General features: G+C 42.4%; 1 protein-coding gene and 1 pseudogene across 1 annotated transcript; both read left to right on the forward strand.

The window, feature by feature from the left end:
• Positions 1–92: 92 nt before the first annotated feature.
• On the forward strand, positions 93–8,953 carry LOC137175645 (gastricsin-like). Its single transcript, XM_067581446.1, has 9 exons — positions 93–145; positions 283–421; positions 529–646; positions 969–1,087; positions 1,518–1,717; positions 1,807–1,920; positions 2,050–2,197; positions 8,234–8,332; positions 8,437–8,953. Exons 1-9 carry the CDS (start codon positions 93–95, stop codon positions 8,593–8,595), a joined length of 1,149 nt encoding a protein of 382 aa, XP_067437547.1. The 3' UTR covers positions 8,596–8,953.
• A 3,206-nt stretch (positions 8,954–12,159) lies between these two features.
• Positions 12,160–16,608, forward strand: LOC137175689 (gastricsin-like; annotated as a pseudogene).
• The last annotated feature ends 2,891 nt before the right edge of the window (positions 16,609–19,499 follow it).

A 19,499-nucleotide genomic window follows, 5' to 3' on the forward strand; every position in this document is an offset into this window, starting at 1 on the left:
GACATGGGGCTTAACAGGTGTACAGTATATAAAGTCTGTTCAGCTCCACAGAGTTGTACCCATTCAGTAGTGTTGTGTGTACAGGAGGAATCATGAAGTGTCTCGTTGCTGTTTTGATCTGTGTGGTGCTCGCTGAAGGAGTCAAGTAAGGAAACAAACCATGTATTTCTCAATTTTGCATTAAACAGACTTGTTTCATCTGTGAGCAACATCTGGCCTTTGACTTCAAGATCCCTTTAGTTAGAGTAAGACTTTTTGTGTCTTTGCTGCCTTCTTTCTCAGAGTCCCTCTGATGAGGCACAAGTCTATGCGTGAGGCCCTGAGAGAGAAAGGGATTGAGCTGCCTTACCAGGACCCCGCTCTCAAGTACAGGCCTGAGTTCGCTACCTCTGCCTACATGTACATCAACAACTACGCTGATGTAAGAAATCACTTCTTTCACACACTATACACACAACATTTTGATTAAAGAATTAACTGACTGATGGGTTTGTACTTTCTTTTTCCTCTAACTGATGTGTTACCCAGACCACCTACTACGGAGCCATCAGCATTGGAACACCGCCGCAGTCCTTCCTGGTGCTGTTTGACACTGGCTCTGCCAACCTGTGGGTGGACTCCGTCTACTGTAACACTAAGGCCTGCAGTGAGTACAAATCAACAAGCTTCCCACCACAAAATCCCTCATCTATCACTTTCTCCAGGGTATATTTGCATGTGAAACACTGTCAGAGGACTTAAAGCTGACATAGGAGAAGCATGCAGAGCTTCCAGTTTGCCATCTTGTTTCCAAGAGATTATATATTGTACATGTAGATTTTTAGTGTAATTCCAGTCATGCCATCTAGCATTTAGCTTGTGATTCCTATAATCAAGTGAATTTTCAGTATGTCAGAAGGCTCTGCACAGCATGAGCACATGTTTATGGCACTGGCTTCAGAGATAATCCTGATCTATGCCATTTACAGACACACACAAAAAGTTCAACCCCCAGCAGTCCTCCACCTTCACTGCCAAGGATCAGTCTTTCTACCTGCGCTATGGGACTGGAAGTCTCTATGGAATCTTTGGATATGACACTGTCACTGTGAGTCTGAACCACCATACTAAGCAAGTACACTGGTTTGAAGTTGTTGCCTTTTTTTAAAATTCACTTGGAGCACACTGGACTAGAGTAATAGATACTGAAACATAGAGCCCGTCACAAACTAGAATGTTGAGTTGGTGATGGAGAAACAGTCTCACAGTAAATACATCCCGAACAAAGGTGTAACCAGAGTAGCATCATGCTGGAAAGTGTAAACACACAAAGACCAGTGCAGCAATTTTCGTTTTAAGTGTTGAGTTAGTGAAAAGACAAGAAAACTCTATTCATCGCAGAGAATTTAAAGGATCATTTGTAATGATCGTACAGTCAGTAGTCATACCTATCTTGACTAGGCTGTAGCTTGAATGAGTATACAAATATATGATTTTCTTGTCACACAACATATTGCTTTGTATTTCGGACTTTGTAGATTGCCAACATTGTGATCCCTAAACAAGAGATTGGTCTGAGCACAAAGGAGCTTACCGAGAACTTTGTGTTGGCCAAGTTTGATGGCATCCTTGGCCTGTCCTATCGCGCTCTCTCTGCTGGAGGAGAAACCCCCGTCATGGACAATATGATTGCTGACAACCTGCTGGATGAAAACATATTCGCTTTCTACCTTTCCAGGTACTGTATATCTGACACCAGATGTTTAAACGTAACAGTAGATAAGCTAATATGGCCAGCAGCTAAGTTTGGTATTGTTGTTGGTTTAGGGAAGGAAAAGAGGGCAGCGTAGTGTCTTTCGGAACAGTGGACACCAGCTTGTACCGGGGCTACATCTATTGGACCCCTGTCACCACTGAGAACTGGCAGATTGCCGTTGAAGGGTCTGAATCTTTCAACATTTTTATCAACATGAAGTGTCAAATGACTGCCTAGATGAATGATTATTTTGTGTGGTGATGTGACTGCATGAGAAACTAACTTGGCGGTTTGGAATGTGTGGTGCACTGCAGCTTCCAGATCAATGGTCGGGAGACCGGCTGGTGCTCCCAGGGCTGCCAGGCCATTGTGGACACTGGAACCGCCCTGTTGGCAGCCCCAGCCCGGTTCATATCTGGCATCATGCAAGTCATTGGAGCCAAAGAGAACCAGTATGGAATGGTAAGACAGACAGACACTCTCTCTCACACACACATACACAGATGAAGCAGTCAGAAAGTAAGCCACCATTATTATCCCTCACACTTTGTCCTCAGGTTGCACCATTTAAAAGCTACTAGTGCAGTGCCTGTTCAAAACATTTTCTCAATACCTAGAGAGAGTTGTGCCCATCGTCTAAACACCTCTCATGCAGACTACCAGTAGATGCTACAATTTACAGATGTTCCCTAAACGCCTCACACACAGGCTATCAGTAGATGCTAAAATTTACCATGCGGCAACCGTGGGACTGAAAAATAAAGCCAATGCGGAAGTGCCAAAAACTGCAGTTCCTTGAATGACCACTGAGGCTGGCTCCAAAAATGAGTCAATCCCCATAGACTCCCATATTAAAATGCCCAACTATACAGCAGAAATAAACATGTTTACAGCCTGGTACAAAAAACAGTTTTTGGTCTCTATAGCTAATTTACCCTTTCATGACAACTGTACAGGGGGTGAATGTTTTTATAATTCACCCATTTAAATTTTATTAAGCCATGATGGAAGACACGGCTGCTTTGAGTGACAGGTCCGCCAGCCGCTAGGTCGCTTGTTTCAGCCATTCGGCCCGCCTCTTTGCCCATTTTGGATTGGTCGGGAGTTAGGCAGAGTCACGCGCTGCAAAGATGGCGACAGCCGGAGCGGCTCACTTTGAGCTTCAACACCACTCTTCAGAAACCAATGGGTGACGCTGTCCGTATTTCTGCTGTTGAATCCACATGCAGATGAAGAAGCAGAAGCAACGTATTTATTGTTTTAAAAATTATGATTACACTGTATGTGTGTTACTATTTTACATAGATCATGATGAATTGTTCCTGTCTTGTACTGCAACTCTGCAACATCAGCAGACTCATCAGCTAAGGTTAAAGGAAAGTTCAGCATTATATTTGTAAAGAGGAAGATGTAGAAATTAAAATTCGTTGGAGACAGGATGAGACATGTGATCTGGGGGTCAGTTGGGCAGGATGGCTCTTGGACAGGAGAACTGAAAACAGACATGATGTTATCTATAAATCTGTATTTGATAGTGACAAGGTTGTCTAGTACACCAGGGCTAGACCCAAACGCACGACTCGAACAACAGTTCCAAATAACAAAGTCTTTTAATAGCAAGTTCGGTACACGGGCAGGTAGTCAGAGAAGGCAACAAGACCAAAAGGGCTAGGCAGAGGCAGAGTCAAAAAAGCAGATCCGGGGTCAAAAAGGGAGCTTGAGATAGACATACATATTCGACCCAGACAAGATTCTTACTCCAGGAGGAGGTACAACTGGTGACTAGACAGCGAAGGCCCTTCTCCAGCTCCTGTTTCAGCCTCTCTGTCTGCCTGTTGGACTGGGAGTGATAGCCAGAAGTGAGGCTGACTGTGGCTCCAATGAGTGTGCAGAAGGCCTTCCAGAACTTGGATATAAACTGTGGCCCCCGGTCAGACACCACATCCCTGGGGAAACCATGCAAGCAGAACACAAGATGCAGGACCACCTCAGCCGTTTCCTTGGCTGAGGGTAACTTGGGCAAAGGTATAAAGTGAGCCATCTTAGAAAATCTGTCAACCACTGTGAGAACAACAATGTTACCTGCAGAGGGTGGCAAACCAGTGACAAAGTCCAGTGAGATGTCTGACCAGGGGCGCTATGGGATGGGCAGAGGATGGAGGAGACCAGCAGGAGGGTGTGAGGAGGTCTTATTCCGTGAACATGTAGGGCAGGCTGCTACATACTCTCCCACCTCCTTCTCCATGGCCGGCCACCAGAAACGCTGCCTGATGATGAACAGGGTCCTTTTCACCCCCGGATGACAGGCAAAGAGGGAGGCATGGGCCCAGTGGATAACCTGTGAGTGAACAGAAGGGGGAACAAACAGCCTGTTCGGGGGACAACCCACAGGAACCGGGACACCAAGTCCAGCTTGCCTAACTTGTTTCTCTATCCCCCATGTGACCGCCCCAACAACACAGGAGGATGGCAAGATATTAGAGGGCTCTAGACAGGAGGGTGCAGGGTCAAACTGGTGGGACAGTGCATCCGGTTGAGTATTCCTGGATCCAGGACGATAAGACAGAATGAAACTGAATCAGTTGAAAAAGAGAGCCCACCTTACCTGCCAGGGGTTGAGCCTCTTAGCAGAGCGGATGTATTCCAAGTTTTTATGGTCTGTCCAGATGAGAAACCACTGCTCAGCGCCCTCCAGCCAGTGCCGCCACTCCTCCAGAGCCACCTTAATAGCCAGCAGCTCTCTGTTGCCCACATCATGGTTCCTCTCTGAGGGGGACAATTTTCAGGAGAGGAAGGCACATGGATGGAGCTTGTTATCCACTGGGGACCGCTGTGACAAGACCCCTCCTACTCCCACATCAAAGGTGAGGATGGGAGCCGTGGTGACACTGGTCTTAAGTCTCTGAAACGAGAGTTCAGCCTGGGGAGTCCACTGAAACTTGACATTAGGGGAGGTTAGTACATGTAAGGGGGCTGCAATAAAACTAAAACTCCTGATGAAACGTCTATAGAAATTGGAAAACCCCAGGAAACGTTGCAAGTGTTTCCTGGAGGTGGGAGTGGGCCAATCAGGCACAGCACTAACCTTGGAGGGGTCCATCTGGAGGTGGTCCTGTGTGATGATGAATCCCAGGAAGTAAACGGAGTTGACATGGAACTCACACTTCTCAGCCTTGACGAAAAGCTGGTTATCCAGGAGCCTCTACAGGACTCAATGAACATGCTGTATATGAGTCTCAGGGTCAGGGGAAAAAATCAAGATGTCATCCAAATAAACAAAAACAAAGTCATTTAACATATCTCTCAGGACATCATTAACCAGGCTTTGGAAGACAGCAGGGGCATTAGTCAGTCCAAATGGCATCACCAAGTACTCATAGTGCCCACTAGGACTATTGAAAGCAGTTTTCCACTTGTCCCCCTCCCTAATCCTCACCAAAAGATAGGCATGTTTGAGATTGAGCTTGGCAAAGATCTTAGCTCCCTGTAAGAGTTCAAATGCTGAAGAGATGAGAGGGAGCGGGTACCTGTTCTTGATGTTGACCTCATTCAGACCACGATAGTCGATGCATGGTCGGAGGGACTTATCTTTCTTGTCCACAAAGAAGAATCCTGCCCACGCTGGAGAGGAAGAGGGCCGAGTAATCCCAGCCGCCAGGGAGGCTGAGATGTACTTGTCTATGGCCTCACGGTCCGGGGCTGACAGGGAGTATAAACGGCCCTTAGGGAGAGAAGTCCCTGGGAGCAGGTCAATAGCATTTTCATATTCTCTGTGAGGAGGAAGGGAGGTAGCCCGGGACTTGTTAAACACCTCCTTGAGGTCATGATAACACTGGGGAACCTTGGCTAAATCAGGATAATCAGACTAACTTGGGCTTAGGGCTGACTGATGCGAGCTGAACAGAGGGAGGTTGAGACTCTCGGGGACCATGAGAGGGAAAACAATTTTTTAGGCACCCCTCCCCCCAACCCATAATTTCCCCGGTGGCCCAGTTAACTTGTGGGCAGTGCTGGGATAACCAAGGGAACCCCAAAATGAGTGGGTGTAATGGGGAGCTATAGAGGTGGAAACTTAGCTGTTCAGTGTGTCCCTTAGCTGTGAGGAATTGAGGGGGCTCGGTGCGGTCAGTGACTCTATATAATAACCTCCCATCCAAAGCGCTGGCTTCTAAGGGTTTAAAAAGAGGAAACACAGTCCATAAAACTCTCATCAGCACCAGAGTCTATCAACACCTTGAGTCTTTCAGAGAAAATAGGGGAAATTATCTCTACATCAGTCAAATATCGTGGCTTATAGTTAGGAGAGATTGTTTGGCTCACCAGCGCCCTCCTCTTCACCGGAGAGCTCGATCTTTTAACGGAAAGGAACTCAGAAAGTGGCCAGGCTGACCACAATAAATACACTGCCCCTCCTGTAGACGTTGCTGCCATTCCTCCAGGGACAGTCTGGTGCGTCCCAACTGCATGGTTTCCTCCTGCCCACCAGAGGGTGCTGCTGCCACTGGAGAAGGTGATCAACACGGAGAGGAGCATTGGACAGGAGGCCCCCTCCAGGAGGGAGAGGAAAAGGACAGACGGGCCCTCTTCATTTCTCGTTCTCTCAGGCGGTTGTCAATCTTAACAGCTAAAGCAATAAAGGAATCCAGGTCAGAGGGGCGCTCCAGGGAAACCAGCTGGTCCTTAATGGCACCGGCTAGCCCATGGTGGAAGGTATCGAACAGGGAGGGGACATTCCACCCATAGTCAGCTGACAGGGTGCGAAACTCAATGGCATAGTCAGCTACCTGGCGTTTACCTTGGCATAAGTCCATGCAAGCCCGGGCAGCATCCGGACCTGGAGCCAAGTGGTCAAAAATCTTGGACAGAGTGGACGTGAAGAGGTCCAGAGAATGGCTGCTGGCTGCAGCTCAAAGAGGAGTCCACACTGTACCGGAAAGACCTGGCAATTGTTCTTGTTCCCCAAAAAGCGCTCTGGTCTGGACAGAGGGAGAGCTACAGAAGAGGACACAGTCACAGGAGTGGGAGGAGGAGAAGTACGGGCCGGTGAGGAAGCAGCTGACGAGACAGGAACTGGAGGGCTGAGTTTACCCAGGAGCTGCTGCATTTGGATCAGTAAGTTTACTCACTTGGTTAGATAGCGAGGTGTGAAGCCCCTCGTAACAGGAGTTGAGTTCCCAGAGGCCGTGGCAGACCGAGCTCAGCTGCTCCTCATGCTGAGTGAGATGCACGCCCTGAGAGTGCAGAGCGGCTTCTAGTGTGGTTGAGTTGGCTGGGTCCATGGTGTGGACAGTTCGTACTGACAAGGTTGTCTGGTACACCAGGACTAGACCCAAACGCACGACTCGAACAACAGTTCCAAAAAACGAGTCTTTTAATAGCAGGTTCCGTACAGCAGGCAGTCAGAGAAGGCAACAAGACCAAAAGGGCTAGGCAGAGGCAGAGACAAAAAAGCAGATCCAGGATCAAAAAACACTAGAGACTGTAACAAAGAAGATAATGCTGGAACGCTTGCGACAAAGGGCTAAGACGAACCGGCACAGGGAGCGGGGATCACACAGAGCAAATACACAAGAGGAGTGAGGGTAATGAGACACAGGTGGATGGTGACGAGGACAGGAGCGGGAAACACACAAAGGCAGGAAGTGGATCTGAAACGAGAGGAGAGTTAGCAACCAAAATAAAACAGGAAATGTAGAACTAAATGGGAAAGAAAAAAAACAGAACATAACCTAAAGACAGGACGAGTCATGACAGATAGATTAAGAAAAGGACTGTAACGCCCATTTAAGGTGTATAAAAACTCGTTGTAGGCGCTCCTCGAGGAGCCTTTTTCTTTGTAACCTCATCCTGTGTGTTGCACTGCGAAACGCTCCTTCTTGTACAAGAAAATAAATTCTGTTAAATTTTGATACTTCGGCTCCAGTCTCTATTGTTTTAAAGGTTATTATGAAGAAAATTTTTTAACATTTACGAAGGTACTTTTTATATATTTCTGAACGTGCCTGAGACATCCTGCACTAAGTTTTGAACGTACATGCCGAGTTTCATTCACAGCACACAGTTCAATAGTAGAGCTTAAGTCTCTTAAACGTTTTCAAGTCATTAACACTATGGATGCAATCCCCCTCGGACCACAATGTGGGTTGCAATGGTAGAGTGGCGCTGTCAGTATTTCCACTCGTTGACTCCACGGGCAGAAGAAGAAGTAAATCAATGTTGTAGAAGCAACATTACTTATGAGGTATTTTTATATATTTCTTAAGAACCGCTCATCCAAACAACTTGACACATCAACATTGCACTTCCTCGTTTCCATCTGCCAGGTAGGAAGTAGATCAGATGAGCGGTTCTCAAGATATGCGAAGGACAAACATACATACATACAGAGATTCCTTGCTTTATATAGAGAGATTATGAGCAGTCAAGTCAAGGTCACACAGCTTGCCTGTACTTTCTGTCCCTTTCACACAGTATCTCTTTGTTGCCCTTTGTCTCTAGTTCGTGGTGGACTGCAGCCAGGTCAACAACTTGCCAGTCCTCTACTTTGTCATCAGCGGCGTTCCCTTGCCTCTGCCTCCTTCTGCTTACATCATTCATGTATGCATAACATTAGCATGTATTTCTGTATGTCTGTACATTCCATGGTTTGTGTTTGTGGCTGTGTGTACAATGATATCCCTATCTCCTGTCTCTACCTCCAGCAATTACTGGATGGAAAACCAAGCTGCTCAGTGGGAATCTTCCCCACTTTCTTGCCCTCTAATGAGCCTCTGTGGATCTTTGGAGATGTGTTCCTCAGAGAGTACTACTCCATCTATGACCGCACCAACAACCGTGTCGGCTTCGCTGAAGCTGTCTAAGCATCATCAGTGTAACCTAACCTGACCTAAACCTGATCAGACAATGATGATTAAGTTTGTGTCCACTCAAAAACTGCTAAGAGACTGAGGCTTTTGTACATCGCAATCAATCAATTCAAACAAAATGAGTTTCATTTCAGTTAATACATTTGTCTCTTTAAAGTACAGCACATATTATTAGGATACAAGTCTTTAAAATCTTTAATTTGGTATATACAGAACTTGACAAAAATACTTTAGTTGGCTTTGTATGTTCAAAACAAAGTAAAATTAAATATGCCCATGAATGCACAATTCTCAAGCAGAATAAAGGTGAAAATGCTCACTACAAGTGTTTCAATGTTTCATCCCTCTAAATAAGCCCTTGTTATCCCAACAGCACAGGTCCTGGGCTGAGGAACATCAAAGGGTTTTCTTCTTGTATAATTAACTTTGGGCCTGTGTGTGTGTTTGCGCGTGCACACGCACGTAATAGTAATAGATGTAACAGACCTTCCCAACAGACATACTGACTTGTCATAGCAGGACAAGCAATAGGTGAAACTGATCACATTAATGATGGCTCAGTTCCATTCAAGTTCCCAAGGAACAGGTGAACCATCATGCACTGCATCATGGGATTCAGCCATTATTATTGTTATCAATTGCACCTGTGATTTTCTTGCTTTGACATGTCAAAATGTCCTCTGTGAAAAAGGTCCATTACACCCCACATAAAATCCCAGGACATGGAAAGACATACAACTCTGTTCAACCATTGAGAGAATTAAATGAGGATAAATTGTTACTTATCAGATGGACTGTTTGTTTTAAGACTAGTCGTGTAAAAGCAAATGTTCTAGTTTTAATTTCTATCTTTTATATGATTTTATCATTTCAATGTAGCAGTAAAATTGTATGTATTGTATATAGTGCACAGTGGTGAAACTAAGTCGCCTTGTTGCATTGGTGCCAATGTAATGTGACTACTGGTGCCAGACATTGTGAAACAATATATTTCATAGCTAAAAGTGACAGTTTTTCATTACAACATGAAAACAGTGTCAACCTGAGCATGGTCTGTGGGTGTAAGAGCATAAAGACCTTTCCACCTGGATTCATACACAGACAGAGGAGCTGGAGGTTTCCTATCTGCCAAAATCCTAAAATAGTGCCTTAAGAAAACCTGGAGAAAGAAGGTCACTAATGAGCTCCTCACCCACCCAAGTCTTCAAGAAAACTATGTTGTGGGTGTGTCATACACAGTGGAAAATCACCACATCAGTTCAGCTGTATCCAAGGCAGCTGCCACCAACACACAAGTAGAAGGAAATCCCATGTTTGATTTTGGGTGAAGGGTTGGAGAGAGAAATGGAGAAACAGAAGGATACAGAAGACAGGTAGGGAATCAAAGGAACTGGAATAGAAAGTGGACAAGGAGAGAGGAAGATGAAAATCCTATAGCTGGGCAATTTAAAAAGTACAAGTGCACTGGAGAAATGATATTGTAATTAGCGGCTGCTGCACCATTATCAGGGGTGTGGAGGTGCGGGGTGTGGGTGTGTTTATTTGTAACTGCTGTTAAACAATCAGAAAATAATGTTTTCTTCCTCCCATTCCCCGGCTTTCACGCTACCACTGCTCGCTCTCCTCATCCACTCTCTAGCTCTCATCTTAAAATGAGTCAGGAAGGCGTCAGCAGCAAAACAAGTGTTTGAAACAGCTGTACTGTATTGTCAAACAGCTACAGTAATTAGCGAAACTGGCCATTTCATTACTTTATATTCATGTAATAAATATACAAATGTCAATTAGATTGTTATCTGCATGAGATATAAAGAAAAAGAAAAAAAAATGGTTACAATAATCATCCGCTTATAGTGATTAATTTGACCCAGACAGACGTGATCACTATAAGCAGTTTCCACTGTACTAACTAGCTGACGAGCCAGCCAGAACGAGCAAAAGAGATATAAATAGTGTTATTGACAGCTCTTTACATACTTTGCTTTTATATGCCCTTTAAGCATTTGGAAACAATCATATCAGTAGGCATAGATTATTGTTTATAATCAGTTAATATCAGAGAAAGGGTCACATTGTGTTGATCATAACACAATTTTATATCCCTCAATTCCTCAACATGTAGATGGATATATGAAATTTCTTCAAAAAAGGCTGGCAGCTCTGCTTTAGGCCAGTCAGGTGAGAAAATTTTACCAGTTTAGACAAATGCAAATTTAAACTGGTTGATCACTCATTAAGCCTTGAGTTCTTCTAAATCTGAGTTTAATAAAATAACATGTTACTGAAAACAGGTGAAGAGAGGGAGAGGAGGAAGATGGAGGAGACTGACAGGGCTGAAGGAGCAGGTCTGATGGAGGTTAGTGATCAGAAGAAAGTGAGTGGGAGTTCATCAGTCTGTGTATGAATAACATACTTAGGACCTGCAACTTATCTAAGAGAGAAGAGATAGCATTCCTTGACTTCAATACCTTTGCTTGATCTGTGCCTGTTGTAAGTGGATGGAAAGCATTTAAGTCATATTAGATCCGTGCCTATAACAGACTATGAAGAGACAGATCTATTGTGTTGATTTCACACCTATTGCGACTAAATTCATGACAGACATTTTGGGTCCATTTACAAAAAAATTCTTCCCCCAGACCTACCTGGTAAAGGCTTAGCCCCCCTATCCATAAGTCTCTAGTGATGCCCCTGATATGATGTCTGTCAGAGTAAACCTTTATAAAAGTAGTTAAAACAATTAATAGGCGTGATCAAATTTCATTTTAATTGTGTGTCCTTAAGCTCTAAAATTTATATAGCAGTATGTTGTCCTTGTTTTTTTGGTGCAAAAAACAAGGACTGAAGTTTAGGACTTTGTTTTATCAGAACAATAAAAGCTATCAACTTTAAACAATGTCAGAAGTGATAAGTTATCTAAGTGCTGAGATAAAACTTTTAAGTTAAGGTGATATTGATACTTAAGCCTAGATATAACACATTTATTTTCCATTCCATTTTCCAGTACAGTTGCACACAGACTATTAAACTTAACCTTGATGTTGATATTGGATAACTGGATAAAATTGTATTAAAGTTCCATCTTGAGGATTTCTTACAGCATGCAGACAGTTTTTGGGGAAAACAAAGGTGAGCTCTTACAACAAAATATTAGAAAATCTAAATGAATAATTCAAATTCATTGCTCTGTGCTCATCCATTTCTTTAAAAGACAAAAAACTGTGAGTAATGCTCGGACATGTAATGATTTTTATGTGAAACAAGCAATATTTATCACTTTAGTAATTGTTACTGTACTTCCCTTAAAATGCTAAATTGAGATATCCATATGAATTATTCAGTGTTAACACTATATTATTTAATCGGATAGACCCATCTGAATAACATCTTGTATCAGTTTTTACAAAAAGGAGATTTTTGGCTGTGTTTATGGAATGTTGCTATCAAAGTTGGATGTGCAACTTCAGTACATAGAATCTAAGAAAAAAACACTGAGGGTCACCCTGACTCAGCTGATATGGCTAAATTTGTGATAATAGTTTGGCTGATATGGGGATTAACAGGTGTACAGTATATAAAGTCTGTTCAGCTCCACATTGAGTTGTACCCATTCAGTAGTGTTGTGTGTACAGGAGGAATCATGAAGTGTCTCGTTGCTGTTTTGATCTGTGTGGTGCTCGCTGAAGGGGTCAAGTAAGGAAACAAACCCTGTATTTCTCAATTTTGCATTAAACAGACTTGTTTCATCTGTGAGCAACATCTGGCCTTTGACTTCAAGATCCCCTTAGTTAAAGTAAAAATTTTTGTGTCTTTGCTGCCTTCTTTCTCAGAGTCCCTCTGATGAGGCACAAGTCTATGCGTGAGGCCCTGAGAGAGAAAGGGATTGAGCTGCCTTATCAGGACCCCGCTCTCAAGTACAGGCCTGAGTTCGCTACCTCTGCCTACATGTACATCAACAACTACGCTGATGTAAGAAATCGCTTCTTTCACACACTATACACACAACATTTTGATTAAAGAATTAACTGACTGATGGGTTTGTACTTTCTTTTTCCTCTAACTGATGTGTTACCCAGACCACCTACTACGGAGCAGTCCTTCCTGGTGCTGTTTGACACCGGCTCTGCCAACCTGTGGGTGGACTCCGTCTACTGTAACACTAAGGCCTGCAGTGAGTACAAATCAACAAGCTTCCCACCACAAAATCCCTCATCTGTCACTTTCTCCAGGGTATATTTGCATGTGAAACACTGTTGGAGGACTTAAAGCTGACATAGGAGAAGCATGCAGAGCTTCCAGTTTGCCATTTTGTTTCCAAGAGATTATATATTGTACATGTGGATTTTTAGTGTAATTCCAGTCATGCCATCTAGCATTTAGCTTGTGATTCCTATAATCAAGTGAATTTTCAGTATGTCAGAAGGCTCTGCACAGCATGAGCACATGTTTATGGCACTGGCTTCAGAGATAATCCTGATCTATGCCATTTACAGACACACACAAAAAGTTCAACCCCCAGCAGTCCTCCACCTTCACTGCCAAGGGTCAGTCTTTCTACGTGGGCTATGGGACTGGAAGTCTCTATGGAATCTTTGGGTATGACACTTTCACTGTGAGTCTAAACCACTAAACTAAGCAAGTACACTGGTTTGAAGGTGTTGCCATTTGTTAAAATTCATTTGGAGCACACTGGACTAGAGTAATAGGTACTGAAACATAGAGCCCGTCACAAACTAGAATGTTGAGTTGGTGATGTAGAAACAGTCTCACAATAAATACATCCCGAACAAAGGTGTAACCAGAGTGGCATCATGCTGGAAAGTGTGAACACACAAAGACCAGTGCAGCAATTTTTGTTTGAAGTGTTGAGTTAGTGAAAAGACAAGAAAATTCTATTCATCACATAGAATTTAAAGGATCATTTGTAATGATTGTACAGTCAGTAGTCATACCTATCTTGACTAGGCTGTAGCTTGAATGAGTATACAAATATATGATTTTCTTGTCACACAACATATTGCTTTGTGTTTCGGACTTTGTAGATTGCCAACATTGTGATCCCTAAACAAGAGATTGGTCTGAGCACAAAGGAGCTTACCGAGAACTTTGTGTTGGCCAAGTTTGATGGCATCCTTGGCCTGTCCTACCCATCTATCTCTGCTGGAGGAGAAACTCCCGTCATGGACAACATGATTGCCCACAACCTGCTGGATGCCAACATATTCGCTTTCTACCTTTCCAGGTACTGTATATCTGACACCAGATGTTTAAACGTAACAGTAGATAAGCTAATATGGCCAGCAGCTAAGTTTGGTATTGTTGTTGGTTTAGGGAAGAAAAAGAGGGCAGCGTAGTGTCTTTCGGAACAGTGGACACCAGCTTGTACCGGGGCTACATCTACTGGACCCCTGTCACCGCTAAGGGCTACTGGCAGATTGCCGTTGAAGGGTCTGAATCTTTCAACATTTTTATCAACATGAAGTGTCAAATGACTGCCTAGATTAATGATAATTTTGTGTGGTAATGTGACCGTATGAGAAACTAACTTGGCGGTTTGGAATGTGTGGTGCACTGCAGCTTCCAGATCAATGGTCGGGAGATGGGCTGGTGCTCCCAGGGCTGCCAGGCCATTGTGGACACTGGAAGTTCCCTAATGACAGCCCCAGCCCAGTTCATATCTGGCATCATGGAAGTCATTGGAGCCCAAGAGAACCAATATGGAATGGTAAGACAGACAAACACTCTCTCTCACATACACATACACAGATGAAGCAGTCAGAAAGTAAGTCACCATTATTATCCCTCATACTTTGTCCTCAGGTTGCACCATTTAAAAGCTACTAGTGCAGTGCCCGTTCAAAACGTGCCTGTTCGGAACATGCCGGTTTCTCAATACCTAGAGAGAGTTGTGCCCATCGTCTAAACACCTCTCATGCAGACTATCAGTATATGCTACAATTTACAGATGTTCCCTAAACGCCTCACACACAGGCTATCAGTAGACGCTATAATTTACCAAGTGGCAACATCCAGGGCTGAAAAATAAAGCCAATGCGGAAGTGCCAAAAACTGCAGTTCCTTGAATGGCCACTTGAGGCTGGCTCCAAAAATGAGTCAATCTCTCTAACAGTTTTTGGTCTTCATAGCTAATTTATCCTTTCATGACAACCGTACAGGGGGTGAATTTTTTTTTATAATTCACCCATTTAAATTTTATTAAGCCATAAAGTTATGCATAATGGAAGACACAGCTGCTTTGAGTGACAGGTCCGCCAGCCGCTAGGTGGCTTGTTTCAGCCATTCGGCTCGCCTTTTTGCCCATTTTGGATTGGCCGGGAGTTAGGCAGAGTCACACACTGCAAAGATGGCAACGGCTGAAGTGGCTCACTTTGAGCTTCAACACCACTCTTCAGAAACCAATGGGTGATGTCACGGTGACTATGTCCATATTTTAAAACAGTCTATGTAATTTACCCATGTTCCCTAAACGCATCACATGCAGTCTATTGGTAGACACTACAAGTTATTGATGCTCCCTAAATGCCTCACACACAGAATATCTGTTTTGAGTTGAGCTGAATTTGATTAGATGAACCGTTCAAAATGTGCCTGAGACGATGTGTTGAACACACATACAAAGTTCCTGCGTGTGAGGAGCAGGAACAGAGCTTAACTTTACTCTAAACTTTTTCAATTGATTCTCTATGGTAGGTCTTATCACTACGTTTGTAATCTCATCTCTGACCAAAATGTGGGTTGCAATGGCAGAGTGGCGCTGTCCATAAGAAAATAAGAAAAAAATAAGAAACAGAAGCAATGTATTTATAAAGGCACTTTTTATATATTTCTGAACGTGCCTGAGACATTCTGCACCAAGTTTTGAACGTACATGCCAAGTTTCATTCACAGCACACAGTTCAATAGTAGAGCTTAAGTCTCTTAAACGTTTTCAAGTCATTAACACTATGGATGCAATCCCCCTCCGACCACAATGTGGGTTGCAATGGCAGAGTGGCGCTGTCAGTATTTCCACTCGTTGGCTCCAAGGGCAGAAGAAGAAGTAAATCAATGTTGTAGGAGCAACATTACTTATGAGGTATTTTTATATATTTCTCAAGAACCGCTCATCCAAACAACTTGACACATCAACATTGCACTTCCTCGTTTCCATCTGCCAGGTAGGAAGTAGATCAGATGAGCGGTTCTCAAGATATGCGAAGGACAAACATACATACATACAGAGATTCCTTGCTTTATATAGAGAGATTATGAGCAGTCAAGTCAAGTCAAATCACACAACTTGCCTGTACTTTCTGTCCCTTTCACACAGTATCTCTTTGTTGCCCTTTGTCTCTAGTTCGTGGTGGACTGCAGTCAGATCGACAACTTGCCAGTCCTCTACTTTGTCATCAGCGGCGTTCCCTTGCCTCTGCCTCCTTCTGCTTACATCATTCATGTATGCATAACATTAGCATGTATTTCTGTGTGTCTGTACATTCCATGGTTTGTGTTTGTGGCTGTGCGTACAATGATATCCCTATCTCCTGTCTCTACCTCCAGCAATTACTGGATGGAAAACTGTGCTGCTCAGTGGGAATCTTCCCCACCTTCTTGCCCTCTAGTGAGCCTCTGTGGATCTTTGGAGATGTGTTCCTCAGAGAGTACTACTCCATCTACGACCGCACCAACAACCATGTCGGCTTCGCTGAAGCTGTCTAAGCATCATCAGTGTAACCTAACCTGACCTAAACCTGATCAGACAATGATGATTAAGTTTGTGTCCACTCAAAAACTGCTAAGAGACTGAGGCTTTTGTACATCGCAATCAATCAATTCAAACAAAATGAGTTTCATTTCAGTTAATACATTTGTCTCTGTAAAGTACAGCACATATTATTAGGATACAAGTCTTTAATATCTTTAATTTGGTATATACAGAACTTGACAAAGATGCTTTAGTTGGCTTTGTATGTTCAAAACAGAGTAAAATTAAATATGTCCATGAAACTGCACAATTCTCAAGCAGAATAAATTTGAAAATGCTCACTACAAGTGCTTCAATGTTTCATCCCTCTAAATAAGCCCTTGTTATCCCAACAGCACAGGTCCTGGGCTGAGGAACATCAGAGGGTTTTCTCCTTTTATAATTAATTTTGGGCCTGTGTGTGTGTGTGTGTGTGTGTGTGTGTGTGTGTGTGTGTGTGTGTGTGTGTGTGTGTGTGTGTGTGCACACGCACGTAATACTAATAGACGTAACAGACCTTCCCAACAGACATACTGACTTGTCATAGCAGGACAAGCAATAGGTGAAACTGATCACATTAATGATGGCTCAGTTCCATTCAGGTTCCCAAGGAACAGGTGAACCATCATGCACTGCATCACGGGATTCAGCCATTATTATTGTTATTAATTGCACCTGTGATTTTCTTGCTTTGACATGTCAAAATGTCCTCTGTGAAAAAGGTCTATTACATCCCATATAAAATCCCAGGACATAGAAAGACATACAACTCTGTTCAACCATTGAGAGAATTAAATGAGGATAAATTGTTACTTATCAGATGGACTGTTTGTTTTTAAGAAAGCAAATGTTCTAGTTTTAATTTCTATCTTTTACATGATTTTATCATTTCAATGCAGTAGTAGAATTGTATGTATTGTATATAGTGCACAGTGGTGAAACTAAGTTGCCTTGTTGCATTGGTGCCACTGTAAGGTGACTACTGGTGCCAGACATTGTGAAACAATATATTTCATAGCTAAAAGTGACATTTTTTCATTACAACATGAAAACAGTGTCAATCTGAGCATGGTCTGTGGGTGTAAGAGCATAAAGACCTTTCCACCTGGATTCATACACAGACAGAGGAGCTGGAGGTTTCCTATCTGCCAAAATCCTAAAATAGTGCCTTAAGAAAACCTGGAGAAAGAAGGTCACTAATGAGCTTCAGCCCCCCACAGCCCCCACTGTTATACAGTGGAAACATCTTATCAACTGCTTATATGGATCAAAAAGCTCAGGACAATCAGTTTTATACAAATGCTGTTTAAATAATTTGCTTATATTAATCAATAGTCCGCTTACAGTGTTCATTTTGGGTCTTTTCATAAATGAAAACATGGGGAAAAAATTAAAATTATGGTAATTCTATTTTTATTTTTATTTTTTACGTTACTCCCATGATACACATATGATATTGGAATTAGCAGCTGGGGCACCATTATCAGGGGTGTGGAGGTGCGGGGTGTGGGTGTGTTTATTAGTAACCACCATGAAACAATCAGAAAATAGCGAAACTGGCCATTTCATTACTTTATATTCATGTAATAAATATACAAATGTCAATTAGATTGTTATCTGCATGAGAAATAAAGAAAAAGAAAAAAAAATTGGTTATAATAATCATCCGCTTATAGTGATTAATTTGACCCAGACAGACGTGATCACTATAAGCAGTTTCCACTGTACTAACTAGCTGACGAGCCAGCCAGAACGAGCAAAAGAGATATAAATAGTGTTATTGACAGCTCTTTACATACTTTGCTTTTATATGCCTCTTAAGTATTTGGAAATAATCATATCAGAAGGCATAGATTATAATCAGTTAATGTCAGTGAAGGTCACATTGTGTTGATCATAATGCAATTTTATATCCCTCAATTCTTTAATCTGTAGATGAATGTACGACATTTCTTCAAAAAAGGCGGCAGCTCCGCCATAGACCAGTCAGGTGAGAAGATTTTACCAGTTCAGACAAATGCAAATTTAAACTGGTTGATTACTCATTAAGCCTTGAGTTCTTCTAAATCTGAGTTTAATAAAATAACGTGTTACTGGAAACAGGCGAAGAGAGGGAGAGGAGAAAGATGGAGACTGACAGGGCTGAAGGAGCAGGTCTGATGGAGGTTAGTGATCAAGAAGAAAGTGAGTGGGAGTTGTTTAAGCTTTCAGTTAAAATTAATACTGAATTTTATGACATAAGCTTATTACTCATACTAGGCATAAACTAGCCTAAATGATTTTATTACATTTTTAGTTTTAGAGGTTCACACATCAAACATCAGTCTGTGTATGAATAACATACTTAGGACCTGCAACTTATCTAAGAGAGAAGAGATAGCATTCCTTGACTTCAATACCTTTGCTTGATCTGTGCCTGTTGTAAGTGGATGGAAAGCATTTAAGTCATATTAAATCCGTGCAACAGACTATGAAGAGACAGATCTATTGTGTTGATTTCACACCTATTGCTACTAAATTCATGACAGACATTTTGAGGCCATTCAAAAAAAAAAATCCTCCCCCCAGCCCCTCTTGGTAAAGGCTTAGCCCCCCTATCCATAAATTTCTAGTGATGACCCTGGTAGTTATGCTTTATTTCTAACATTCACGTTTCCATGCCACACATTTATGGTAAAAAAAAAAGTATTTTCCACCAGATTCTTAGATACAAATTCCAAAGTATGCATGCAAAATGCAACATCATTGAACTTCTTAAGAAGAAACAATCTGTGTGGCTTTCCTAAAATCATAATTTGTATATTTTGTAAATAATATATTCTGTAAATTTAAAATGAAATATCAACACATATTACATGCATAGACTTTTGATATTTAGTATTTAAATAGTATATAATAGTATATTCATTCATCCTCTGGATCCTCATGGATATCCTCAGCAAATTTCATGGCAGGTTGTTTTGTTCTGGGACAAAGTGTCAGACGTCACCATCCACAAATTCATTCATGCAAATATCACCGCAAACCCTTTTCTGGGAAACACATTTCATTCATGGCATGAATTATTCATTCAGCATTTCTTTCACAATTACACCCATTCTATTACCAAGGCAACAGACCTCTCAACAATAACACATACACACACATACACACA

The sequence above is a fragment of the Thunnus thynnus genome, chromosome 23 (assembly GCF_963924715.1).
Source record: "Thunnus thynnus chromosome 23, fThuThy2.1, whole genome shotgun sequence".
NCBI lineage: Eukaryota > Metazoa > Chordata > Actinopteri > Scombriformes > Scombridae > Thunnus > Thunnus thynnus.